The 24,695-nt window shown below is 33.8% G+C and overlaps 1 protein-coding gene across 2 annotated transcripts; it reads left to right on the plus strand.

Annotated features, from left to right (window-relative positions):
* Positions 1-500: 500 nt before the first annotated feature.
* Positions 501-24,031, plus strand: LOC135842563 (putative fatty acyl-CoA reductase CG5065). 2 transcript variants are annotated; one of them, XM_065360083.1, is made up of 10 exons: positions 501-812; positions 937-1,062; positions 15,502-15,782; positions 19,084-19,335; positions 19,578-19,723; positions 19,816-19,928; positions 20,007-20,199; positions 22,726-22,968; positions 23,059-23,316; positions 23,394-24,031. In XM_065360083.1, exons 3-10 carry the CDS (start codon positions 15,564-15,566, stop codon positions 23,509-23,511), a joined length of 1,542 nt encoding a protein of 513 aa, XP_065216155.1. In that variant the 5' UTR covers positions 501-812; positions 937-1,062; positions 15,502-15,563; the 3' UTR covers positions 23,512-24,031. The 2 variants fall into 2 exon arrangements, with proteins under 2 accessions (XP_065216155.1, XP_065216154.1); XM_065360082.1 differs by lacking the exon at positions 937-1,062.
* Positions 24,032-24,695: the final 664 nt, after the last annotated feature.

Below are 24,695 nucleotides of genomic sequence, written 5' to 3' on the forward strand. Positions count from 1 at the left end.
ACCAATATCGCCCCGTTAGCCCCATTTGGAAAAATGGGGGATTGAACCCTCCCCCAAATCACTCCCATTCCCTTCCTATGGGACTTGGCGATTGCCTCCCTGGCTTAAAAATTTTCTTTTGGTGTCCTTGTTCATCATACCAAATTTGAAAGCTTTATCATAATTTGCCGCTTACTTACAGTTTGCCACTGAACTATCTACTGGCAAAGACAATCGATTACAGAATGTCTCGCCAATGACGCGTACTACGATCACTGATGGAGTTTAAAATCAGCAAAAACCGCTGACTCGAAGAGTAGGTACCTAGTAGGATAAGTTAGCTTTGCACTTGTTAAGTTCTTGTAATTCTTTAATGCTCGGCCGGTTTGTGATCTCATGCTCTCATTCCAAGTACGGCGGTAGCTTTCTCTTTCTCAACGTCCAAATATCTATGGACGTTTTAACTGGTAATGGGCAATAACTTTCCCTTTTACTACGGCGTAGTAGTTTTTTATATTCCTATGCGGAAAGAGGTTATGGTAGTGGCGGAGCACGCCGACAAACTAAATTTCAAAGACCTTCCAACGACGGATTAAACACTTTTGTGTGATTGTCTTCAGTCTTCAGTGTCTTACGCTCTCATCTGTAACCGTCGTTCAATTTGTAATTCGCTCTTGTCGCGAATATTTGTTATTAATTTTGAATTAATTCGCACCATCTCGGTTTGCGGTTTAGTTCTTCGTTTGTGCTCCTCCATATAAAACCATTGTGGAAATGTTCTCTTATCACTAGTGCTTAATCTCGGTGATCTTACATTGTGTCTTTGCAGCATAGTAAGTGTTATTCATTTACATGATTTTTTTTTCATTTTTCAAAAATTTTTTAAACATTTTTTCTTTTAATTTTTCTAATTATGGAGTGAAGTTGTTGTAATATGTGAGTGAAAATTGTTCATAGTGTGGATTCGTGTTGCCATTTTATACAGAGAAAGTTTTAATAACAAGTATCCTACTCGTATTTATCGTTAAATAAATCGCAAATACTATGAAGTCAACGAATTAATTTTTTTTTCATTAATATCACGTAAGTACGAAACGTTTGTTTTGTTTTTTCATTTACTAAATATTAGTTTTTAGTATAATAAGAGTGATATTTTATACACGTTGACGACGCGATATAGTAGAGCTTCCAGCTCAAAAACACCCAACACTTCCTGGATAACTTGGCAACATCGATTACCTCCCTATATATAACTTGGATAATCATTCATTGACCAGTTCGAGAAAAACACACAAAATGGGAAATCCATCATCACTGATTTGTACTAAAACCTAGTCGAATCCCTTTTTTTTAAAACACGTTTCCATGGATTCGCGAAGTTTGTTTATTTCGTGCTTTCTTTTCACGACGTCGTCGCCAGCGTCGTCATCGTCTTAGACGTAGATTCGTATAAGAGGAAATCTAATACACATACCTTTGCCTACGTATCTTCTATGTCTTTGCGTGGCCTAATTGCCGCACATGGCTTGTTAATTAAACAACATGGGAAGTGCACGTCTAGGTACATGCAGTGAAAAGATTCCGGTTATGAAATTCTAATGGAATGTCATTCTTATGTTTTATTAAGAATTACGTCGCTTATATTTTGTGCAACGACCGACGTGATAGTTGGAAATTTATTAATTCTAAGTGACATTTGACTCTGACGATGGTAGTGAAGATGTCCGATTACCTTTTTGGATCGAGAGTTACAAGTAGAGTATCTTCTACAGATGCCAAATGATATTCGATGGACCGAAATTTGAATTGGAGGAGGGGGGATTCATCTCGAAAACATGAAAAGAGTGAAATTTGATATTTTCAGCTGCCTTAATCCTCCATCCCGTCATCAATAGTAGACTGATAGTTCGATGAATGTAAATAACTGGTCTTTTTTCAAGCTGTCAGCATATTTCTCATTCTCGAAAGACAATGACCAGGTCAATGGTTGTTTCTTTAGAATATATTTATGTTTATCGAATTGTAATTTATGATAATTTATTCGCAGTCGCGAGTTCAATCCGATTTAGTTTATTTATACGAATAAAGGAGAATACTTGGCACTAGGTCAACAAATCTCATACCACATATCTACGTTTTTGAAAAATCCATTAACTGAGGAAATGAGCGAATTTGAGTGAAAAAATAATTTCAAAAATTGGAGAACTGCGAGCCAAGCGCGAAGATGGTCTTATTTTTTTGATTATCTATTCCCCCCCCCCCCCTTAATTTTTCATTTCATTACTTCGGCAAGACACTTGTTACAAAAACTGAAGAGTTCGAACAAATCGAATCCAGAACAAACTCAATTATGAAAAATTATCGAAACCCTGCTGATATCCCAAATTTTTGAACGAAGGAAGGGGGAGGGGGGTTCTGTCGCATTGGACTCTCGCTCTGGAAATTTGAAGGGGAGATTTCAGAATAAATTGTGGAACAATGCCAAACGACCGTGGGAAAAATTTGGAGTTTCTTGACTCGAATCTCCATTCTTGCATCTGGGCGCAAAATTTCGAAAATTTCAACGAAAATTAACAGAGACGTTCCCTAACCTCCATTTTTGCATCTGGATCCAAAATTTTGAACATTTCAATGAAAATTGACAGAAACGTTGCCAAACCTCCATTTTTGCAGCTGGATCCAAAATTTTGAAAATGTCAAAGAAAATTAACAAAAACGTTCTTAAGCCTTCACTTTTGCATCTGGGTCCAAAATTTTGAAAATTTCAAAAAAAATTAACAAAAACGTTCCTAAGCCTCCACTTTTGCATTTGGGTCCAAAATTTTGAAAATTTTAAAGAAAATTAACAGAAACGTTCCATAAAAAAACTTGTCTGGTGGTATCAAAATTTATCAATTTGAAAGTTTTTATAATTTTTTTCACTCTCTCATGGATTAAATCCTTATCTCTTTCTTCTAAATTAATACAAAACAAATTGTTATCCAATTTTCAAAGTATTTTTTTTTTTTGATTTTCCATAAAAACTGAAAATTTTGGTTTTTGATGGAAAAACAAGTGTTCAAGTTAAAATCCCAAGTTTTTTTTTGACATCGCCTCAAAACGTTTTTTAAATCTGTCTCCAACTTTCCCAAAAAATGTCGAATACGATCCATCCAAGGAAGTAGGTAGAGGAGGAAAAAAGATGTTACGAGTATAAGTGAGCCAAAAAATAGTCGAACCTCGAAAAGCAATGTTCTATTCTTGGTTCTTCTGAAAGGAATCCACAAAAATGATTTTCATTTTGGTAATAAAACAGGTAGTTGCAATAGGAAGAAGTTCTTACCAATTCTTTCAAAATTTGAAAATTCCCCATCACTTTTCTCGAAATTGACAAAATTTGATGCCAATCCGCATCAATTTTATTTTTCAAAATTGCCCCACCCAAAAAAAAAATGATCCAAAAACAAATACTATCAGACATCCACTAAAATTTTCAGATGATGAGAATTGAAGAAAATTTTTTTATAAAAAGAAAAGTAAAAGCCTTTCAAAATGTAATTTCTGGAATTTTTTTCCTGGAATTCTATTTGAAAAGACAACTTGAAAAATAAACTAAACAAGATAGGTCTGGAAATACAATTCTAAAGGTAATTTTTTCTACCTACATTTTGGTTTATTTACTGAAATTTCCTAAATAAAAGAGTCATTTTTCCAAAATTTCTAATCGACATTAAAACAGATTCCAAATTTAGGGCAGAGCTCAAAAAATTATTCAACAAACTAAATCAAATGACCTCTCCTGCCTGGCATTTGATAGTAGATGGAAGGACTCTCAAAACGTTCAGAAAAATCAAATCGTACGTAGATACCTCATATCTTCCTTCTCCTTACTACCTTGTCAAGCATTCAGCAAAATCAATATTTCAGTTGAAAAAATTGACAAAATTCAATTTTCAATTGAGAAGGCTTCTACAATCTAATGAGATCTGCTTTTAGAAAATTGAAAAAAAATGCAAGTAGTAAAAATTTGAAAATTTTTATTTTGAGCGGACAAATACAGAATACAGCTGGTTGAGGGGGGGGGGGAATAAAGCGAATAACATTGAATAGAGCTGACAATAAAATTAATGCATATAGTTCCTATTTCAACCCTAATAATTTAATTTTCTTTGGCTTGCCCTAGCTTCGAGCTCCTCATTGAGATTTTTTCGGGATTTGCAATTTGGAAATATCGTGTGTCTGACTTATTTTCCCTGAATAAATTTCCTGCCACATTGTTGTTCAACATCCTATGAAAGAAGAGAATTTTCTCACGAATAAAATATCCATATGTAGAAGTGTGATGAAGAATTAATATGAAAACAGATTTATGAGCCAATAAAAATCCGATAAAAAACTCCAGGAAAGATTTATGACTTTTGCACGCCAGCTCTTGAAAAATAAGTCACCAGCAATAGGTATACATATACAATATATTTGTTTCAAATAGATTCAAAAAATGTACTTTAAAATCCATTCCATCACTTATGAAGTAAAGAGTGCCAAACTAGTTTACAGTTTATTATTTCGAGCAATACATAATTATGTACATGTAAATTGTAAACCTTACACAAAAACACATAAGCGTAAATTATCTTCAGCTCAAAGAGAACAAAAAAAACCTTACGCGTGAGATATACGAGTACAATAACAAAACTATCAATTACATAAAAAAATTTTCAAATAATTTCGAAAAAAAATCCAAAGAAAGTGTCAATAATTTAAACAATTCGAGATTCGCCTTACATAAACAATAATAATAAATATCTAATAATAACAAAACTAGACAGCTGCGCTAAGCGCAGCTGCAACAGTGTGCTTCGCTTATTTTGTTACAAAAGTAAAACCCAATTTCGAAAAGAGCAACGCAATTTTGATTTAGAAAGCACAACGCGAATTTGAAAAACAAAGCACAACGCGGTTTTGAAAAAACGCAATTGGGATTTCAAAAGCAGAACACAATTTTGATTTTGAAAGCACAATGCAATTTTAAAAAAAACACAACTTCCAAACAAAGCACAACACGATTTTGAAAAAAGAAGCACAATAAGATTTTTTAAAAAAGAACACAGCGCAAATTAAAAAAAAAACAATTTTGAAAATAAAAACGTAATTCGAAAAAATAAGCACAACACAATTTTGGAAAAAAAAGCACATCGCGAATTTGAAAAAAAGCACAGCGCAAATTCGAAATTAAAACGCGATTTCAAAAAAAAAAGAACGCAAATTTGGAAAAAAAAGCACAATGTGAATTTGAAAAAAAGCACAACGCGATTTCGGAGAAAAGCACAACGCGACATCAAAAAAAAGCACAACGCGATTTCGAAAAAAAACACTATGTGATTTCGAAAAAAGCAAAATAAAGCACAACAAGATTTTGGGGAAAAAAGCACAACGCGATATCAAAAAAAAAGCAAAATAAAGCACAACGCGATTTCGAAAAAAAAGCACAACGTGACTACAGAAAAAAAGCACAACGCGATTTCAGTAAAAAAAAAAAGCACAACGCGATTTCAGAAAAAAAGTCAATAATAGCACAACGCGATTTCTGAAAAAAGTCAAAAAAAGGAAAACGCGATTTCGAAAAAAAAAGCACAACATGATTTCAAGAAAAAGAGCAAAATGCGATTTCGAAAAATAACAAAATAAAGCACAACGCGATTTTGGGGAAAAAAGCACAACGCCAGTTCGGTAAAAAAGCAAAATAAAGCACAACGCGATTTAGAAAAAAAAGCACAACGCGATTACAAAAAAAAAGCACAACGCCATTTCGGTAAAAAAGCAAAATAAAGCACAACGCGATTTAGAAAAAAAAGCACAACGGGATTACAAAAAAAAAGCACAACGCGATTTCAGTAAAAAAAAAGCACAACACGATTTCGGAAAAAAAGCATAAAAAAGCACAACGCGACTTTGAAAAAAAAGAACAACTGAGTTTCAAAAAAAAAGCACAACCCGAATTTGAAAAAAAGCACATTGCGAATTTGAAAAAAAAGCACAACGCGAATTTGAAAAGAAAGCACAACGCGATTTTGAAAAAAAAGCACAACGCGAATTTGAAAAAAAAGCACATCGCGAATTTGAAAAAAAACAAGGCAAATATGAAAAAAAGCACTACACAAATTTGAAAAAAAAGCACAACGCGAATTTGAAAAAAAAGCACAATGCGAATTTGAAAAGAAAGCACAACGCGATTTTGAAAAAAAAGCACAACGCAAATTTGAAAAAAAGCACATCGCGAATTTGAAAAAAAACACAACCCAAATATGAAAAAAAGCACAACACAAATTTGAAAAAAAAGCACAACGCAAATTCAAAAAAAAGCATCACACGATTTTGAAAAAAAAGCACAACGCGAATTTGAAAAAAAGCACAACTCGGTTACAAAAAAAAAGCACAACGCAAATTTGAAAAAAAAGCACCACAACGCAAATTTGAAAAAAAACCACAAGCGATTTTGAAAAAAAGGCACAACGCGAATTTGAAAATAATCACAACACGATTTAGAAAAAAAAACACAACGCGAATTTGAAAAAAAAACACAACGCGAATTTGAAAAAAAAGCACAACGCAAATTTGAAAAAAAACCACAAGCGATTTTGAAAAAAAGCACAACGCGAATTTGAAAAAAATCACAACGCGAATTTGAAAAAAAAGCACAACGCGATTTTGAAAAAAAAGCACAATATGAATTTGAAAAAATGCACCACGAGATTTAGAAAAAAAAGCACAACTCGGTTTCAAAAAAAAGCACAACGCGAATTTGAAAAAAAAGGACATCGCGAATTTGGAAAAAAAGCACAACGCGAATTTGAAAAAAATCACAACACGATTTAGAAAAAAAAGCACAACATGAATTTGAAAAAAAGCACAACGCGATTTTGAAAAAAAAGAATGCGAATTTGAAAAAAAGCACATCGCGAATTTGAAAAAAAAGCACAACACAACTTTGAAAAAAAGCACAATGCGATTTTGAAAAAAAAGAACGCGAATTTGAAAAAAAACACAACGTCATTTTGAAATAAAAAGCACAAAGCGATTCCGAATAAGTACACTATGCTATTCTGAAAGCTCCCGAGTTGAAAGCATATGCGACTCCAAAAGCGCTACGGTACTGAGAGAACCTCTTGGGAGCACAGCAAAATCACAAATGACTGGTGGGTTTTGATTCCGAAAGGGTAACCACCTGCTTGCGGTGTCTAGGTACTGAATGTGTGTAAATGAAACACCTGCAGGTGTTCTAAAAACCTTTCTCAAAATTGAACAATAGAGAAATGTTTTAAATTGAACAAAGGGAAAGATAACACTGTAGATAAGAATATTTTAGGACACCTGCGGTGTTACATTTTAAAACGGATTTCGGCTTCCCTTTTGATAAATATAACACCACAGGGGGGGAGCCCTGCAATTGCGCCAAATAACTAAAATCGCATACCCGGAATTGCGCCGGGTGTTCAAAAAAGTATACTGGCAATTGCGCCGAGTTAAGAAAATGCGAAACGAACAAGATATGAATGAATCGTTCAGTCGCATAAGTTATCTATTCATCCACTCCAATGTCGTAAAAAGTAAGTCCAACGAACAGGAACAAAATTAGAGGTTTTTTCGGAGGGGTGGGGGAGGGTGAAGTGACGGGGAGAGTGACTGAAAATTTTCCGATCGGTGTGAGGAAAAAATGTCAATTTTGTCGGATAAAATGATGCATTTGCTAAAATGAAGTAGGAGGTGAAAGCATAATTTTACCAATTGATATATGATACTCACTCACATTAAAGCTTATTAAAAAATTGCAATTTTCCCTTTTGAATTTATGGAAGTTTTGAATATGAAATTTTTTAGTTTGGGAAAGAGGTAGGAATTGGAATTAGTCTGAGCGAAACGAGGTCAAAAGTGTTCAAAAATTCGTGTTTAAAGAAGTGAAAAACAATGTAATTGTTGAAAACTTATTTCTTTTTTTACTCAGTACCACATGCCCCTATACCTACGTCTACACCTAATTATAAGAACGAATTTTTCAACTACACCAAAATTACGATTCTGACAGTCCGTAATTTGAGCAAAGGGTCGGGAAGATTCGTTCTTTTGATTGGCGCAATTCCCCATGAACACATTTCTTTATGTGGCGCAATTGCTGGTATGCTTATTTTTTTTACTCGGCGCAATTCAGGGTATATTTGGCGCAATTGCATGGCAGCCCACAGGGGGTCGGCTTCACTTTTGATAAAATCTTTTCCTTTGTTCAATTTTGAAAAATAAATTCGAAAATTAAACAATAGAAAAGATTTTAGAACCCCTGTGGCGTTACATAAATTTCAAAATTTAACTGAGGTCTCGGCGTTCCTTTTGATATGGCCCTTTTCGCCTTTTTATTCTTTTTTTGGTACAAATTTTTGTAATAAATTGAACAATAGAGAAATGTTTTAAATTGAACAAAGGGAAAGATAACACTGTAGATAAGAATATTTTAGGACACCTGCGGTGTTACATTTTAAAACGGATTTTGTCTTCCCTTTTGATAAATATAACACCACAGGGGGTCGGCTTCACTTTTGATAAAATCTTTTCCTTTGTTCAATTTTGAAAAATAAATTCAAAAATTGAACAATAGAAAAGATTTTAGAACCCCTGTGGCGTTACATAAATTTCGAAATTTAACTGAGGTCGGCTTTGCTTTTGTCGGCGTTCCTTTTGATATGGCCCTTTTCCCCTTTTTATTCTTTTTTTGGTACAAATTTTCGTAATTAATTGCAATTACTCAAGAAGCTAATTGAGTAATTGCAATTATAATTACGGCGTTCCATGCCTCACATTAAACCACACCTACCTACAAAAATTTCAAAAAAATCGGTCCATCCATCTTAGAGAACATTCGTTCCAAAGAATTTTTCCACTTTCAGACCGAAACTAATAGTGTGCTACGCACACTAAAAAAATAAGATTATTCCTGGAAAAGTTGGCATTATTTGAAGGCGGTTTACTGTTTCCAAAACTTTGCACCACAAGAAGAAACATCAGTAATGTCCGTCTGGGATTACTTCTTTCGTTTCCTCAACTTCATCCGATACAAAGACTGTTCAGAAGCCTCTTCTTGGGATCGATGCTTTCCTTTATGCTGTCTCAAAGGGCACAAATCAATATTCAAACTTCCCACTTCAGATCTTTGTTTCCCTTTTAGAATCTTGACACGATTCAAAGAAATTTTGAACTTTTTCACGCGATTGTTATCCTCGTTAAAAAACCACATCAAAACCATATCGATCAGTATCTCATTATTCGATTCGAGTACCGATCTGATCTGTGGGATATCTTTATAAGCACCAAGTTTACCAAGCTTAAAATTCTGTAAAGCTTTTTTTGTAGGGAAAATCCATTCCAGTATTTTCATCCTTTCAAACGGGTTTGCAAAACTTTCCAATTGGTTCGCACTTGCTGTACACTTCTCAAAAAAAGCGACGAAAATCTGCTCAATGGGTAACGACAGCTTGAAATTCTCCACAGCCGAATCATCGTTATCCAGACACCATTTAATGAAATTGTTCCAATCATCCTTCGACACAGATTCCAACTCACCCAAAATTAGGAAATCACGACTCAACTTCAAGAATCTGCTTTTAGCCAAGGATAACTCTGGCATTGAGGACATTGCATGGTCAACAAACCAGACAAACTCTTCGACACGACAGCTTTGTATCAAGCTCCGAAAATACGCCATCGATTCTTTCCCTAAGATCAAGTTTCTTTTAAACTCGTTTAATTGATCTATACCAGGAAAGGTCTCCTTCAGAAATGTTTCAAAAGAATCAAATTTTGAAAGAAAGTTATAACCGAGAAAAGACTTGAGCAGTTCTTTCGATTTCAAGATGCTTATTCTGTGAGTGAAAACAACAACCGGATCATCGGAACATAACTGAAGAAATTTGCTCAGATCACCGTAATTCCCAACTTCCACCATATGTAAACAGTATTTTTCAATTTGGGAGAAACTAATAACGTAGGATGTTTCAAATGAGGATGAGGCTAAGCACAGTTTCATGATCTGCTGCGTACACTTAGGAGCCATTACACGGAGGATAAATTTCCACTTTTTATTCCAAAATGTGTCCCTGTTGGCCTGACTCGTTGACGACAACATCTCGATCAAAAATCCCACATCTTGGATTGAACGCTGGTACCTCTCAAGCTCGATGAAACGGAACAAAAGTTCTAGTATTTTTTGCAAATGATTATCCAGTATATAATTTTTAAGCGCGGTTGGCGCACTGATCCACATCTCAAAAGCTAAATAATAACCTGCAGAAGCCACATTGTACCCTCCAAAATGACATTGAAGAGCACGATGACTCCACCACAAAAAATCATGGATTATTTTGTAGAAATGTAGATTTGTGACCATGTTTTTCACCTGTCTCCAAAATTGAATTACAATATCATTCAAACAGTCTAACATTGAGCAGATAATTCTTCCAGCACTTGAAATCACCACACGCTTCAGTTGACTTTCATTCAATTCAAGCAGTGCATATTTCAGCGACCACTGTCCGCAGGTCCAACTTTCGACATTCATAAGCTTCTGTACTTGTTCATCGTCAGTCGAAAATCCCCAAAGATACTCAAACGTTGACCGAGTGTAAGCACAGTTGTCTTTCAACAATAAAGCCTCGACACAGCTGCACTCCTCATGCACCTGAAATGTGAACTGCTCATCGCCACTCATACGAGAATTCCAATACTCAATCAGCGGATGATCGGCATCTGTCTCCATCGGCCATAATTTTCTGACATCGTTGACCAAACAATAAATACACGCTAATCGATACTTTTCCATCTGATTTAACATATCACACTCGATCAATTTCACAGCCGTTGCTTCAAAGTTGATTGTTCCATCAGCCTGCCATGACATGAAATTCACAAAATCGATAACCAATTTCTTGTCTTCATGGCGATGCGAAAAAATATACATATTGTGAAAGTAACTCCATTTCCTAAGCGAATTCTGTACCACTGGGATACATTCTTTGATCATTTGTTGGAGAATTGAAGGTAACGAAGCAATTTCGGAGTAGTCCAGAAAAAACGACCTGTTACGATCGGATTTTTTCTTTTGATGACAGTAAAATGAAGCTGATGCTACGACGCAAGCTAACTCTTGCAAGGTGCCAGGGCTCGAGTAAAAAACCAATCGATTCTCATTTGGATTGGCAGGGTTGTTAATAGTTGCCATCGTTTGCAGACAAGGCTAGATGAAAAATCTGAAATTGAAAACGATACTAATCAATTTAGTACTGGTTAACCATTATTAGTTGATTTTAAGCAGACCTACACCAAGCTTTCGATAAGACATTATTTTACAAAGATATGTAGGTGTACATACAGAGACTGAATTAATTTGATTTAGAAGTCGATACTAGATGCAAATTTTTTCACCAAAATTGAATCTTATTTCAACATTTTTTCCTCAAAGATAAATTTTGAAAGGCATCACGAAAATCGAAAAATTCAGCTCACCAAAAATGGAGAGAGCTGAATGCAGCTCCAGAAGGGAAAAATCTGACGATGCCAGGAAAAACTCATAGGGTCATTCCACGTCAATTAGACCAAGAAGTGGTTGGGGGGGTTCGATGATTTTTTTGAAATTTTTCCTGTGGAAAGACCTTCCGAAGGGATGACCAATGGCACAGATCGCAGCTCTCCAGCCCATTTTTAAAGGCTGCCAGGGGGAGTCAAAGTTTTTAGTGAACCTAAAATATCATCCATTTCAGCATTGGATTACTCGATAACCGCGATACTTTCCAAAATGGAACATTTTCTCATAGTTAAGAGTTTTGAAAGGCTTTTTGGTGATATCGTAAAAATCAGTGTTGCCAGTTTTTTTCGTACAAAAAATTAGCTCAAAAAGTTTTGATACGTAGTTTTCATATCGTTCCGACTCTCAAAAATTCTCAAAAAAAATATATTATGGACAACTTTTCATGCTGAACAACATATTAAAAAATTGGGATGGTACCGTGTTGCAAAGTTGATTTAAAAAAATTCAAAGTTTGCGAAAAAATGCGATTTTTTTATTTCAAACATGAAAAAAAGTTTTGATAGGTGAAGTTTAGCCATTTGACCCCTATTTTTACGTATCTGTTAAGAAAGTTGAAAAAACCCCTTTCATTCGATGAAATGAACTCCTCACAGAAAAATCAAAATTCAAAAAGATTCAAAAAATGAACGAATTTTTATTTTTTTGTTATGAGTGTAATTTTCATCAACTTTTTCATGAAATACGTCAGAAAGAGGTCAAAATAAGACAACTGAATAAATTTAAACTTTTTTTGATGTTTGGAATTGAAAATAGAATTTTTTCGAATTCTGATTTTTTTGTGAGGAGTTCATTTCATCGAATGAAAGATTTTTTTTCAACTTTATCAACAGATACGTAAAAATAGGGGTCAAATGGGTAAACTTCACCTATCAAATGGCAGCAATGCTGCCGCATGCATCTCAAATAAAGAATTTGAATTTGAATTTTCAATGATATTTCGATAATTTCATAACTTTCATGGTGTTTTTAATGTTTAATACGAGTATATGACTTCTAATATCATGATACGTTGTGAATAATGAATATTACCTCGAGTAATAGTATTTTAGTGAGCTTAGAACGATGAAATGAAGTTGCACGATTAAATGAATTTAAAGTTGTTTTGAAGTGTTATTTCAATTCACCACAACATTCACTTGATAGCACGATCGCAAAACAACTCGCTACACATAAATTTAGTTCTATTTAATGGGAATAAATGGAAACATAACATCGAATTTTAAAACGCCAATTTCGTGATAAGAAAAGTCTCGTTTTGAAAAGTAAACAACAAAGGCATCTAAGGCACAGAATATCACTAGCCAATCACGTACCGCGACGCTAGCGCGCTCTGGGGAACGTGGAGGTCCGAATTACTTCAAATGTCCCGTTTTTGCTTCAAAAATTACAGATTTTTTTTTTGATTTTGGTAAACGGGGTTCAGAGTTCCCCTCTACCGCTCCTTCATAAATATTCCACCAATAATTATGCGTTTCAAGTCTCATAGCACAAAAAAACAGTCTTTTTGAAAAATGACAACCCTGACAAAATGAATGATGAAATTGCAAACGCTTCAAGTATTATGCACTTTGATATTTTTAAAATCTTCGAGAAACAAATCTTTCTCGTTTTGGATTCTCTAGACCTGGACCAACAGAAAAAATTAGGTCAATTCTCCTTTTAAAAATAGCCTGGATACGACCCTGATGAGCCCGATATATCAAGAAGAAGACATAATTATATCATTACAAAGTAGGTAACCACTCATTAAAAAATTACCACTCTTCACTCAAAAAAAAAAAAATCCTCAGGTGTGAAATAGGAGGAATTTACTCGTACATCTTGAGGCCATTACTAGGGAACGGTGGAACGCCTCGGCATGCGACATTCTCACCTTCGAGCTTCATATACCTACTGACCAAGTCGAAATTTCAATTACGTAACAAACGTTGTTGCAAAAAAATGAACAAAAATTCGCAAAATTCTCCCCTCCCCTGTTTCACCATCTGCATTCTGCATCTATTAAATCTCGTCAAATACCAAACCGACATATTTTCGAACACGTATCGAAGAAAACCACGATTGTGTTAAATTCGAAGAATACACTGCGGTTACGTAATTCGATGATTCTTCGACTTTGTAGTAGGTTGCAAAGTAGGTACACACATAATATATGAACTAATATAGCGATAGATGAAAAAAAAAAAAAAAAAAATGAAAAAAAAATTGGGAATCGCATTATACCGCGAGTTACGACACTGTAACGGCCTTAGGATTTCTGATTTGCCATCCGTCAGAATTTTGATACGATTTATGAAAGCAAATGGTCGGTCGACTGACGGAAGCCAAACCAGTTCATAAGATTACCACCCGAAACAAATAATACGTGCATTCGGAGGATAAAAACCGGAAAGATATCGTGGTTCGAAGAGTAATAATTATCTGGCGAATAAACTATTCACTTACAACCTATACCTATATAGTCGACTCTTTGTGGTTCTTTCTTTTTAGGCAAAGCAAATTGATCGCTATCTAATCACGTAATCGTCGTTTTAAAATTGGCGAAATTTTATGAAAAAATTTTTGCCCAATTGCTTTCGAATAAATTTCAAAACTTTACGCTCGCTGAATTTATTTACATATACGAGTATGCGATGAGAAAGGTTCGGAGCTAAGTAGGTCTTGAGGTAGGTTAAGGTTAACATAACTTTATAGGTGTATCGGTTTCCTCGTCGTCGTCGAGTTGGCATAGCATAAGGAACCGAACAGCGAAATTATTCGATATGTTGAGTAATCGTGCCATCTACTCGTACGTCGTTTGCATCTTCTTGGTTACTCGACTACTCGTTATGATAAATGGAACATGATTTTTTTTTACTATTTTCGACTTTCGTAACATACGAGTCAATTTTTCAAAATCCCACCTACCATTATCATCACTTTATCTCAATTATCTCCGAAGAATTAACTCATTCCGCAGTCCATAAAGAAAAATAGCACCCTGGTTGAATTTTAATTTCCATGTTTATTTTTTCGGGTATATTTGGACGAGAGACGATGCCCATGGTCCCGCACAAGTAATTTTTCCACCTTCGTGTCGACTAATTTCTCACATCAGCATCACGAAAAACAATTCTACATCCATTTCAATGCCAAATTTTTCTTCGAGATCAAACGGTAACCTTGGTTACTCGTACTTACTCATACGTGAGGAGTAATAAGTATACATTTTTCGGCAGATATATATAATGACCTATTTACATATTCATCGCGAGACACAGTCTCAAGTTTTTCAACCTTCTATACGCTTCGATTATGAGGGGATTTTCTACCCGAGCCGAGAAAATTTCCCAAAAAATAATTATCACGATTTGAAACCATCTTCGAGTCAATTTCAGTCTCAAGTTCCACAACTGAGACATTCAGCCAATCTTTTTTCATATATCTGTTTGTCATAGAAAGTACACTTTTTTACAACGTTTTTGTCGAGCCACCGTCGAGAATTCCAATTAGCAGAAGCGTCTCGTTCAACACTTTCTTCTATGGTGTTTCGTTCGTTACAAAGTTAGTTTCTATCTAATTACCTACGCGTTTATGTCGTTGTAATAATCATGCAAACTTAATAGCGTGTTAGCGAACACACACACACCGAAGTAAACATATAAAAGTAGAAAAAAAATCCATTCGAATACGTTAAAATAATTGTAACACGTTCGGTAAATATTTAAAAAAACAATTAGAAAGTTCTGCACTGCAAATATTGTGGCCAACGTAACAACTGTAAAAAACACTTCGCTCGTATATTGTACCTATTTTAGCTAGCCGAAAAACCACGCGGTCGCGATCTAGCCATTACTTTTTTTTTTTAGTGTTATTACATAATTGACTCGAATTCACGAATTTTTTCTGTTTTTTTTTTTTGTTCTCATTCGCAGAATTTTAACAATTTGTGAAAGTTTTTCCGTTCACTCGCACGCTGCCAGACAATAAATCAAAGATGAGTTCGGACGACGATATCGATAATTTGCCGGATCGTATTTCGGACACCTTTATCGGGCGGACAGTTTTTATGACCGGTGGATCCGGATTCTTGGGCAGAGTATTGATGGAAAAGATTCTTCGCAAGTGCCCGCAAGTGAAAACTATCTACCTTTTGTTGCGAATGAAAAAAGGCAAATCGTCCCATCAACGAATCCATGAACTTTTCAACTCGCCGGTAAGTCTAAGTACCTTCTTATACTCGATGTTCGATCTTTTTAAGGACGTTTTGCGGTTAAACCTTCGACGAGACACTTCAAATAATGCATTAATCACGAAGTCATTGGATATGACATTAGACACGAAAACCATGTAGTGGATCATTTTCGGCTACGAGGAGAGACGTGATTGATGAGCGGAAATTCATTTTATTCCCAATAGGTACACCTACATGAGATGGGAGGAAGGACACATGACATTTTAAAATCTTCATAAACCTCCCAACATTTGTAGAAAAGATACTCACTCGAAATTTTGAAAATATTGAATGAAAAGAGGGCTAAAAAATAGAAATCTAAATTTTGAGAATGTGCTAATTGGACTAGGATAGAAGAAGATGAGCTTTTATGGTTTGGAAAACAGTAAAAGTGTGCAAAAATGTATTTATTTTGGACAACTGCTCAAATTTGCAAAATATGAAATTTCTTATTTTCTTACCAAAACTAAGAAAATTATACAAGCAAAAAAAATTTTTAAAAGCACTTTTTTCCAAATTTTTCAAGTTGAAATTTTCTCAACTTTGAAGGCGAGTTCCAGCACAAATTTTCCATTATAATTAGGAAATTTAATTTTGTGAAATTATCTATCTTTGAAATTGGAAGATCTGAAAGCAAGAAGTTGATAAAATTTCAATAAATTTCTTCAATTCTGTAGACATGGCTAATTTTTAAAAGGTCCTTTTTACTCGCTTTGAAAAAATTGAGTCAGAAACCATAATCAGAAATTCAAATTTTCGAACTCCAGACATCCTTTAAACAATTTAAATATTTGCGAATGCAGTTACAACACCTCCCCTCCCACCACATCCTCCTTAATTACGTAGACAAAGTTTGATTTGGATCAACATTGAACAATTTCTACTTTTTATTATTTCCCAATAAGACGACTCGAAAGTATGAAATTCCATTTTCATTTTCTTTGCCCCAAACTTAGTTGAATTTGAATTTCGAAAATTTAAAAAATTTTAAACAGAACACAAAAGATTTTGATTTTATAGTGCATTTTTTTTCGCTTTCCAGTGATTCTCAAATAATTATGCAATATTATCTGAAGTCGGCACGTACCTACTGAATGCAAATTTTCGGATTAGAATCCATGAAATTCATCTACCTACCAAATTTTAATTTTTTAAAAATCATTTGAAAACACAATTTTTGCTCTCTCTCCTCTCAGCAATTTTGGAAAAAAGCAAACCTCATTCTGCTCCACCGTTCATCACATTTGAATCTGAATTTCAACACGATGCTCGATCTATTAACTTGTCAGATAAAACCAAATATCAAAAAATAAATAAAAACAAAAATTATTTTCTGCATAATCAATTATCTTTTTTAGGGAAGAGACAATAAAAAAAATAAAATGCCATTTTATGCAACTTGAGATGGGCATGGCATAAACCTCTGAAATGAGGATCTTAGGGTTGAACTTTGAAAACCAAAAAGGTTCAACAAAGTAACCAAAAAAGTGACAAAACTGGACCAAAAAGTTTCAATTTACTTACGTAAAAAAAATGGACAAATAAAACAGAACATTTGTATCATTTTTAATTTTTTAAAGTTGGACTTTTTTGCAACTATTCGATAATTTTTGCAACAAAACGAGAATTTTTTCAATTTCTGCCAAAAATTTTTTTTTGCAAAAACCGAGACTTTGAGACAATTTTTTAGAAAAAAACGAAAATTTTATCAATTTTGGAAAAATCGGGCCATTTTTGACAATTTTTGCCAAGAATAAACACTGACAATTTCAGCCAAAAGCAAGGTTTTTTGAAAATTATTGGCAAAAAAGTGAAATTTTTGGAAAATTCTTGACTAAAAACTGATACTTATGGTAGATATCTAACGGAATTCTTTTTGAAAAAATTACTACTTTTCACTGCTTTTTTCAACCAAGTTTTCATAAAGTTCTTCAGTCGACCACCCCCCCCCCCCCCTCCTCTCCCACACACACACAAAAAATCAACAAAATCAATTTTTTCACAGCAAATTTTGCAAAAAAATTGAAACTGAGAGAAAATTTGTATACAAAGTAGTATTTTTCAATTTCATCAAAAATGGCATTTTTTTCAATAATTTGAAGGTTTTTGTTACGCGTTTGAATTTTTTTATTTTTTCCCCATCTTTTTGACTAAATTCACTACTTTTTCACTACTTTCATAGCTCATTTTTAGAATCACTACTTTCACTACTTATCTGTTAGATACCACGGACTACTCAACAAGTTTGCGGAAAAGCAAGAATTTTTGTCAAAAAGTAAAACTTTTACAATTTCAACAAAAAGTATGGCTTTATGGCACTTGTTGGCAAAAAATGATACTTTTTCGCAATTTTTGTCGAAAAAGCGAGACTTTTTTAAACTTTTTATTTGGGTAGGTATAAAAAAAACACGAGAATTTTATTTTGGGTAATTTCCTGAGGAAAAAAGCGAAACTTTTCAACAATTTTAGACATTTAAAAGAGAAAAATGGTTCCAATGAAAGCTGACATTCAACAACGAAATTTAGTAAAAATATACAGAGTGCGAAGTCCATCAAATAAATTTTTATGGTCCATTTTTCCAATACCTTTCTCTTATCTGTCTCCATGTTTACTGACCAGAGACACAGTACAACATTTACAATTAAAAAAATATTGATCGAAATATGTATTACTCCCTTTGCATTATCAGAATCAATTCTCACCACCCAGCCCCTCAAGTTGTCACACTTTTCTCAAAAAAGTACAAGAACCAAAAAAACTAAAAAAAAAAACTGCATTCGTTCATTTTTTGGAATCACTGAATGCAGTTTTTTTGAGTTTTCAACTATTTCAATTTTTAAAAGAGCTGAAAAAAATAGAAAAAATCTTATTATACGGCTTAAATATTTTTAAAAATTTTTGAGCAGCAGATCCTAACTCATAGTGGTCTGAAATTTCCTTCACATTCATTTGACCTCATTTAGTTACCATAAAATTCACCTGACTCATGCAGATTTTGCGGCTGAACTCCAACAGACACATCCCAAAATGACTTTTCAATGACACCAGTACTTATAGACTTACCCACTAATTTTTCACCGTCGCAGATTTGCTTAAAAAATTAATAATTCATAAACTGTTCGTCAGCTCATCACGATAGATTTCAATTTTTTTATCATACCTACTCAAAAATAGATTTTTAACACCTACTAGCAAAAAGTTTCCAAAACCCATAAACCCTCCTAAATCAACTTTACACCTCTAAACGAAAATTAAACCCATCCTAATTTTCTTCTTCCACAGTTGTTCGATCTGCTAAAACAAACCCACGGAGCTGACATAATCAAAAAAGTAATCGTAATACCGGGCGACGTTATGTTACCAAATCTCGGCATATCCGAAGAAGACAGCAAATTGCTACACGAAAACGTGGAAATATTTTACCATTGCGCCGCCACCATACGTTTTGACGAGCCTCTGAAATCAGCTGTCCTGCTCAACACCAGAGGCACCAGATACGCTTTGGAATTTGCCAAGAAAATCAAGACTTTAGAGGTTCGTACGACTAGAATTTTTCAAGAGAAAGTTTACCTATCTATCTATGTATTAAGTACATACAAGTGAAGTGTGCAGTGTGCAGCTTACTTACACACATAGTCTCGTACCTTGTGCGGAATGTTACCATGCTTACAACGCAGTAGCACCTGGGAGACTTGTTTACTTCATGTATAATGATGCAATATTACACACGTTAGGTACCTACACGTCTCGTTGAAATCTATGATTATTGATTACAGTACTTCTTATACGTATCGACGGCGTATTGTCATTTAAATGAAAAAGTGCTCCATGAAGAAGCCTATCCTCCGCCAGCCGATCCTCATAAGATTATACGAGCCATGGAAATATTAGACAACGATTTAGTAGAATTAATTTCCAAAAAGTAACCTCATCCTCGATCTATTTTGTCCGAGATTTTCGCACACTCTGGCTCGAAATTTCACTCACACTCGATTATTTCTTTTTTGATTTCAGAGTACTGGGAACGTTTCCTAATACGTACGCTTATACCAAATGTTTATCCGAGCATTTAGTAGTCGAGCAAATACGCGCTGGATTTCCAGCCTCGATTGCTCGACCTTCAGTCGGTAAGTGTTTGCCCTAGATCATCATCTTCATCCAAAAAAATAAGCATGCTGAATACTTAAATGATGGCGTTTGTGCAGTAATTCCCGTTTGGTTGGAACCCCTTCCTGGATGGACTGATAATATCAACGGACCTACTGGTCTCCTCATTGGGGCTGGAAAAGGTGTCATTAGAACCATGTATTGTAACAATGAAGGATACGCTGATTACCTGCCAGTCGATATTGCCGTCAATGGATTAATCATTGGTACCTGGAATTACGTTGATAATAAGTACGTCATTTTTGCTAGAAAAAAATCAACCATACATAACTTTTTTCTAAATCCAATCCTACATTTGGAAACACTTCCTGAATTTCACAATTTTCGAAAAAATTGGCTACTTCACAATTTAGTGCTCAATCAGCCTTTCACCAAAGTTGAATTCCTCACCAGTAGGTATATTCAAGCACTTTTAACATTTCTACATCCAGATTTTGATCTATCTCCACTCTCAACAAAAAATGATGTTAGGGACTAACACTCACATGCATTTCTTCGAGAGGGATTTTTGAAACTGGTCCAGTGATTCTTATTTCTTAACCAATCACTGACTATTTTTTTAAAAATGAATCAGTCATTTCGAAAACCCCATTCTGAACCTTTTTAAAATTTTTCAGGAAATGAAAAAAACTGTTTGTGCGCTTTATTTTCATGGTATAACAGTAAACTTGTGCAGTAATCGATAGGTCTTATGATTACAAATATTTCTGTACCTTTACCAGAACTTGAAGTTCTGTAGGCTGCGAGCAATTCCATTGTGAAATATGTGGAGTTATGGGGTTTTCGAAATGACTTTTTTTTAAAACCTGAAAAGTGACACGTAATCCTAGAAAATCCAGTAACTACAATACCCAAAATGATTGAGTATGGATTTTCATTCATTTATTGAAGTTATACCTGCAATCTACGACTCAATTAATGTAATGTAATAAAGAAGCAACAAAAATGTTATCCATTTCGCGGCATAAATTAAAAAATTGAATTACGTTGATGTTCATGAAATTAATGTTCTTTGTTTGTGTTATAAAAAAATGATTTCAAAAACCCTGTAAATGCAGGATTTAGGGGTTTTTCGAAATGACAAACGCTGAAATATGCATTTTTGAGCTACCTTCCAACTTTATCCGATAGAGCTCGCAAAGCACTATCAGAATCAGTGAAAAACATAAAAACCCCTTAAATGGTGATTTATGGGGTTTTCGAAATGACTGATTCTAAATAAAAACACAGAAAAATTGCAAAACAAAAATTCTGCAGCATTTCTTGTAAATCATATTTTGTCCAATGACTACTTCGAAAAGCTACCTCACTCATCAGTAGAAGGAATTACTAAATTAAAAAGTTTAATAACCCTACACTCTTCATTTCCTTAAAAAATGTGAACATCTTTCTGATCATTTTTTTCCGTATCTGCATTTTTAATAAATTTATCAAATACTGGTTGCAGACTGCTAAACCGGTTTAAAAAACATGGCTAGTATGAATCACTTCAAATTGCATTACGTATACCTACCTACTTATTAATGGATGAAATAAAAAATATTAAATTCTTCAAACGAAACTGGTTCAGTAATTTAGGACTTATTGGTAATAATGAGCTTTTAATTTTTACGATAGAAAAAACGAAGAGCAAAAAGTAGTGGTTACTTTACTTTCATTTTTTTCCGCCAAGATCTTATTTTGATTACTTGAGTCGAATCTTGGAGAAGGGACGTTGAGGCAATGATCAAATAAACCTCTCAAAAACGATCAGATTTCTTAACAAAGAAGGTGTAGTTACATACTTACTTATCCCAAACGACAGAAAAATTTTCAAAGTGGACAAAGTTGAATCGAAAGAGCATGCAAAAGTACATCACCAGCCAACATTTCAAGAGATAAAATGCATTTTTAAATTTTTGCAGAATTTTTGAAAATCCAATTAGAGCTAACAATAAAAAAAATCAAGTTTTTAAAAATCTGAAATTTTCAAAACATAGCTGGAGACTCCAGAACAGCTTGAAACCAGTTTCAATCATTGGCTTTTTGAACTTCATTGGATAAAATATTATTAATATTTCAATTTTCAAAGATCTTCTGGATGCTCCAGAACTTCTCAAAACGGTTAAAAATTGTTTCCAATCGATTTGCGGGGGGGGGGGGGGGCGTCGAAAATAGGGCACATGCTAAATTTCAGCTTTGTGGGTCAAATTGGTGAATTAAGAATTTTTCCTCCAATTTTTGGCTTTCTAACTTTTGAAAAATTCATCAAAAATCAAAAAATGTTCTATAGCATCTGTGATTGGTGGTGCATGCTCTTTCCATTTAGATTTGTCTAGTTCAAAAATTTTTCAGTCAATTGGGATACCTCCTTTGTTAGAAAAATACATATGAAAAAAAGTAAAACAAAAAATTTTCGTTTTGTGAGTTTTTGATCACCCTGTGTCCAGCACCGAATTTTTTGTATCAATTTTTTAAGTTTTTAATCACTTCAGGTAAGCTTTTTTCCTTGAAAAAAAAAAAATTAAAATTTTCCAAGTGAGATAGAATTACTGCAAAACTCTAAAAAATGTTCTCTTGAACAGAACCTAAGGTACTCAAAATAGTTCAAAAATTTCAAGAAGAGAAAGAAAAAGCTCTCTACTATTCAAAAATTTACAAAGTTCCTCCCAAATTTCTTAATTTCCATGAACTTAATTGATTGGAATTTGAAAAAATACTTCCGCTGGACCTTCCCTATTATGCCACTTTAATCACCCACAAATATTTTCTCATCAGAGACCGCACCAGAAATATCTTCCATCTGACTTCGAGTCAAGAATGGCAAGTCAGCTGGCAAGAAGTGATCGATATCGGTAAAAGCATAGTCACAAATGAATTGCCATTAAACGGAGTCGTTTGGTATCCAGGCGGTAGTATGAAGAAGAATAAGCTTCTGCATCAAATCTGCGTCATCTTATTCCACATGATACCAGCTTACGTTCTAGATTTCTTCATTTTCTGTTCCGGAAATAAACCAGTGTAAGAAAAATTTTCTTCACAATACATATCTCGCCCAAAAAGCCAATACACTACTTCACTTTGACTTTGCTTTTATCAAAAAAATTACAGATTATGTCGCGTCCAAGACAAAATCAACAAAGGTTTCGAAGTCTTCGAGTACTACGCCAATAACCAATGGGAATTCCGAAACGAGCACGTGCATTATATAAGAAAAGTAATGAATAAGAGGGAAAGGCGTGATTACAAAATCGACGGAGAAGATATGGATATCAGAGAGTACTTCAAAAGCTGCGTAATGGCTGCTAGAAATTACATCCTGAAAGAACCCCCTGAAACGATACCAGCAGCCAGGAGGCATATGAAAGTGTAAGCCCTTTTTTACTCTCGCAAAATCAAAGCGAATATAAAGTACCTATCCAAAACGATGATTTTCTTTTTTGCAGAATGTATTGTCTTGATATTCTTGTAAAAACCTTATTCTTCGGATGGCTCATCTGGTTAGTCGTCGGATTCCTCAACAACGCTGTCAATTACATGTTCGATCTGAATACCACAGCCTGAAAATTTTCCATCAGAGATGTACGAGGCTTCTTGAATCAAAATTAACAATTCTCAGGAATCTCGAATTATAAAAAATCAAAACATGCTATTATTTATTAATACTCGACAAAATGTTACCGAAGTTCATTTTCTTTTATCCTCGTGTTATGTTTGTACTATTCTTTTCTTGCCAATATTTTTTTCTTCTTTTTTAAAATAATGTTTGTGATAATCGAAATCAAATTCTACATATTAATTATTTTTATTTATCTATGTCAATTGCCTTTTTTTTCTCCTTCAGTAGATAGACACCTAGTTCAATACAGTTTATATAGGTAGTTGATCAATTTTTTTTGGCGTACATTACCTGAAATTTTATCCGAAAATAAGACTAGGTAAACTAAGCATTACCTATTTGCACTAAAACAGTGTACTTTTTTCTGTTTAAATAGATACCATATTCAATTTATTTTATTATTTTTTCTTCTTTTTTCTTTTTGTAAACATCACGCTTACTTTTAAAATATATTTTCAGAAATGATATATTTTTCATTTTTACAGATATTTTTCCACGAAATGAATTATTCATTCATTCAAACCACAGGGAGAATATTCACACCATTTTATATTACCTTAGGTAATTCATCTTCAAAAAATTTCAGTAATCGCAAGATGCACTATAAAATCTGGCGAAAAATGAAATTATTTAATCAAACCGTATTCAGCATTCACATTCAGTACCTGCCTAAACTACTCATTTCAACCCACTATTTTTCTGGCACACACGTACAGATTTAGAGTAACTCAAGTATCGAAGGGGCAATCATAAGAAGTCCAGGAAATCCTCAATTTTTATATTTTTCAAACTAGAAAAAATAATGTTTTTATATAAATTTTTTAAAAATAATAAAGAAATAATGATCAATGAAAATCGATAATAAAAATATTGAAAATTGGAAAAAAATTACAAAACATTAAAAGTTATAAAAATGAAGAAAAAGTAAATGAAAATCGTAAAAATAACTTGAAAAACATAAATTACGACAGAAAATATTATAAAATTTTACAAAGTATTAGAAAAGGGCATAAAAATCATTTGCAAATGAATAAAAGTAAAAAAAAAATCAATAAAAATTTACATAAAAGTACCCAAAAATTGATAAACTTGCATAAAATACCAGAAAAAGGCATTAAATTCATGCGAG

The sequence above is a fragment of the Planococcus citri genome, chromosome 4 (assembly GCF_950023065.1).
Source record: "Planococcus citri chromosome 4, ihPlaCitr1.1, whole genome shotgun sequence".
Taxonomy (NCBI): Eukaryota; Metazoa; Arthropoda; class Insecta; order Hemiptera; family Pseudococcidae; genus Planococcus; species Planococcus citri.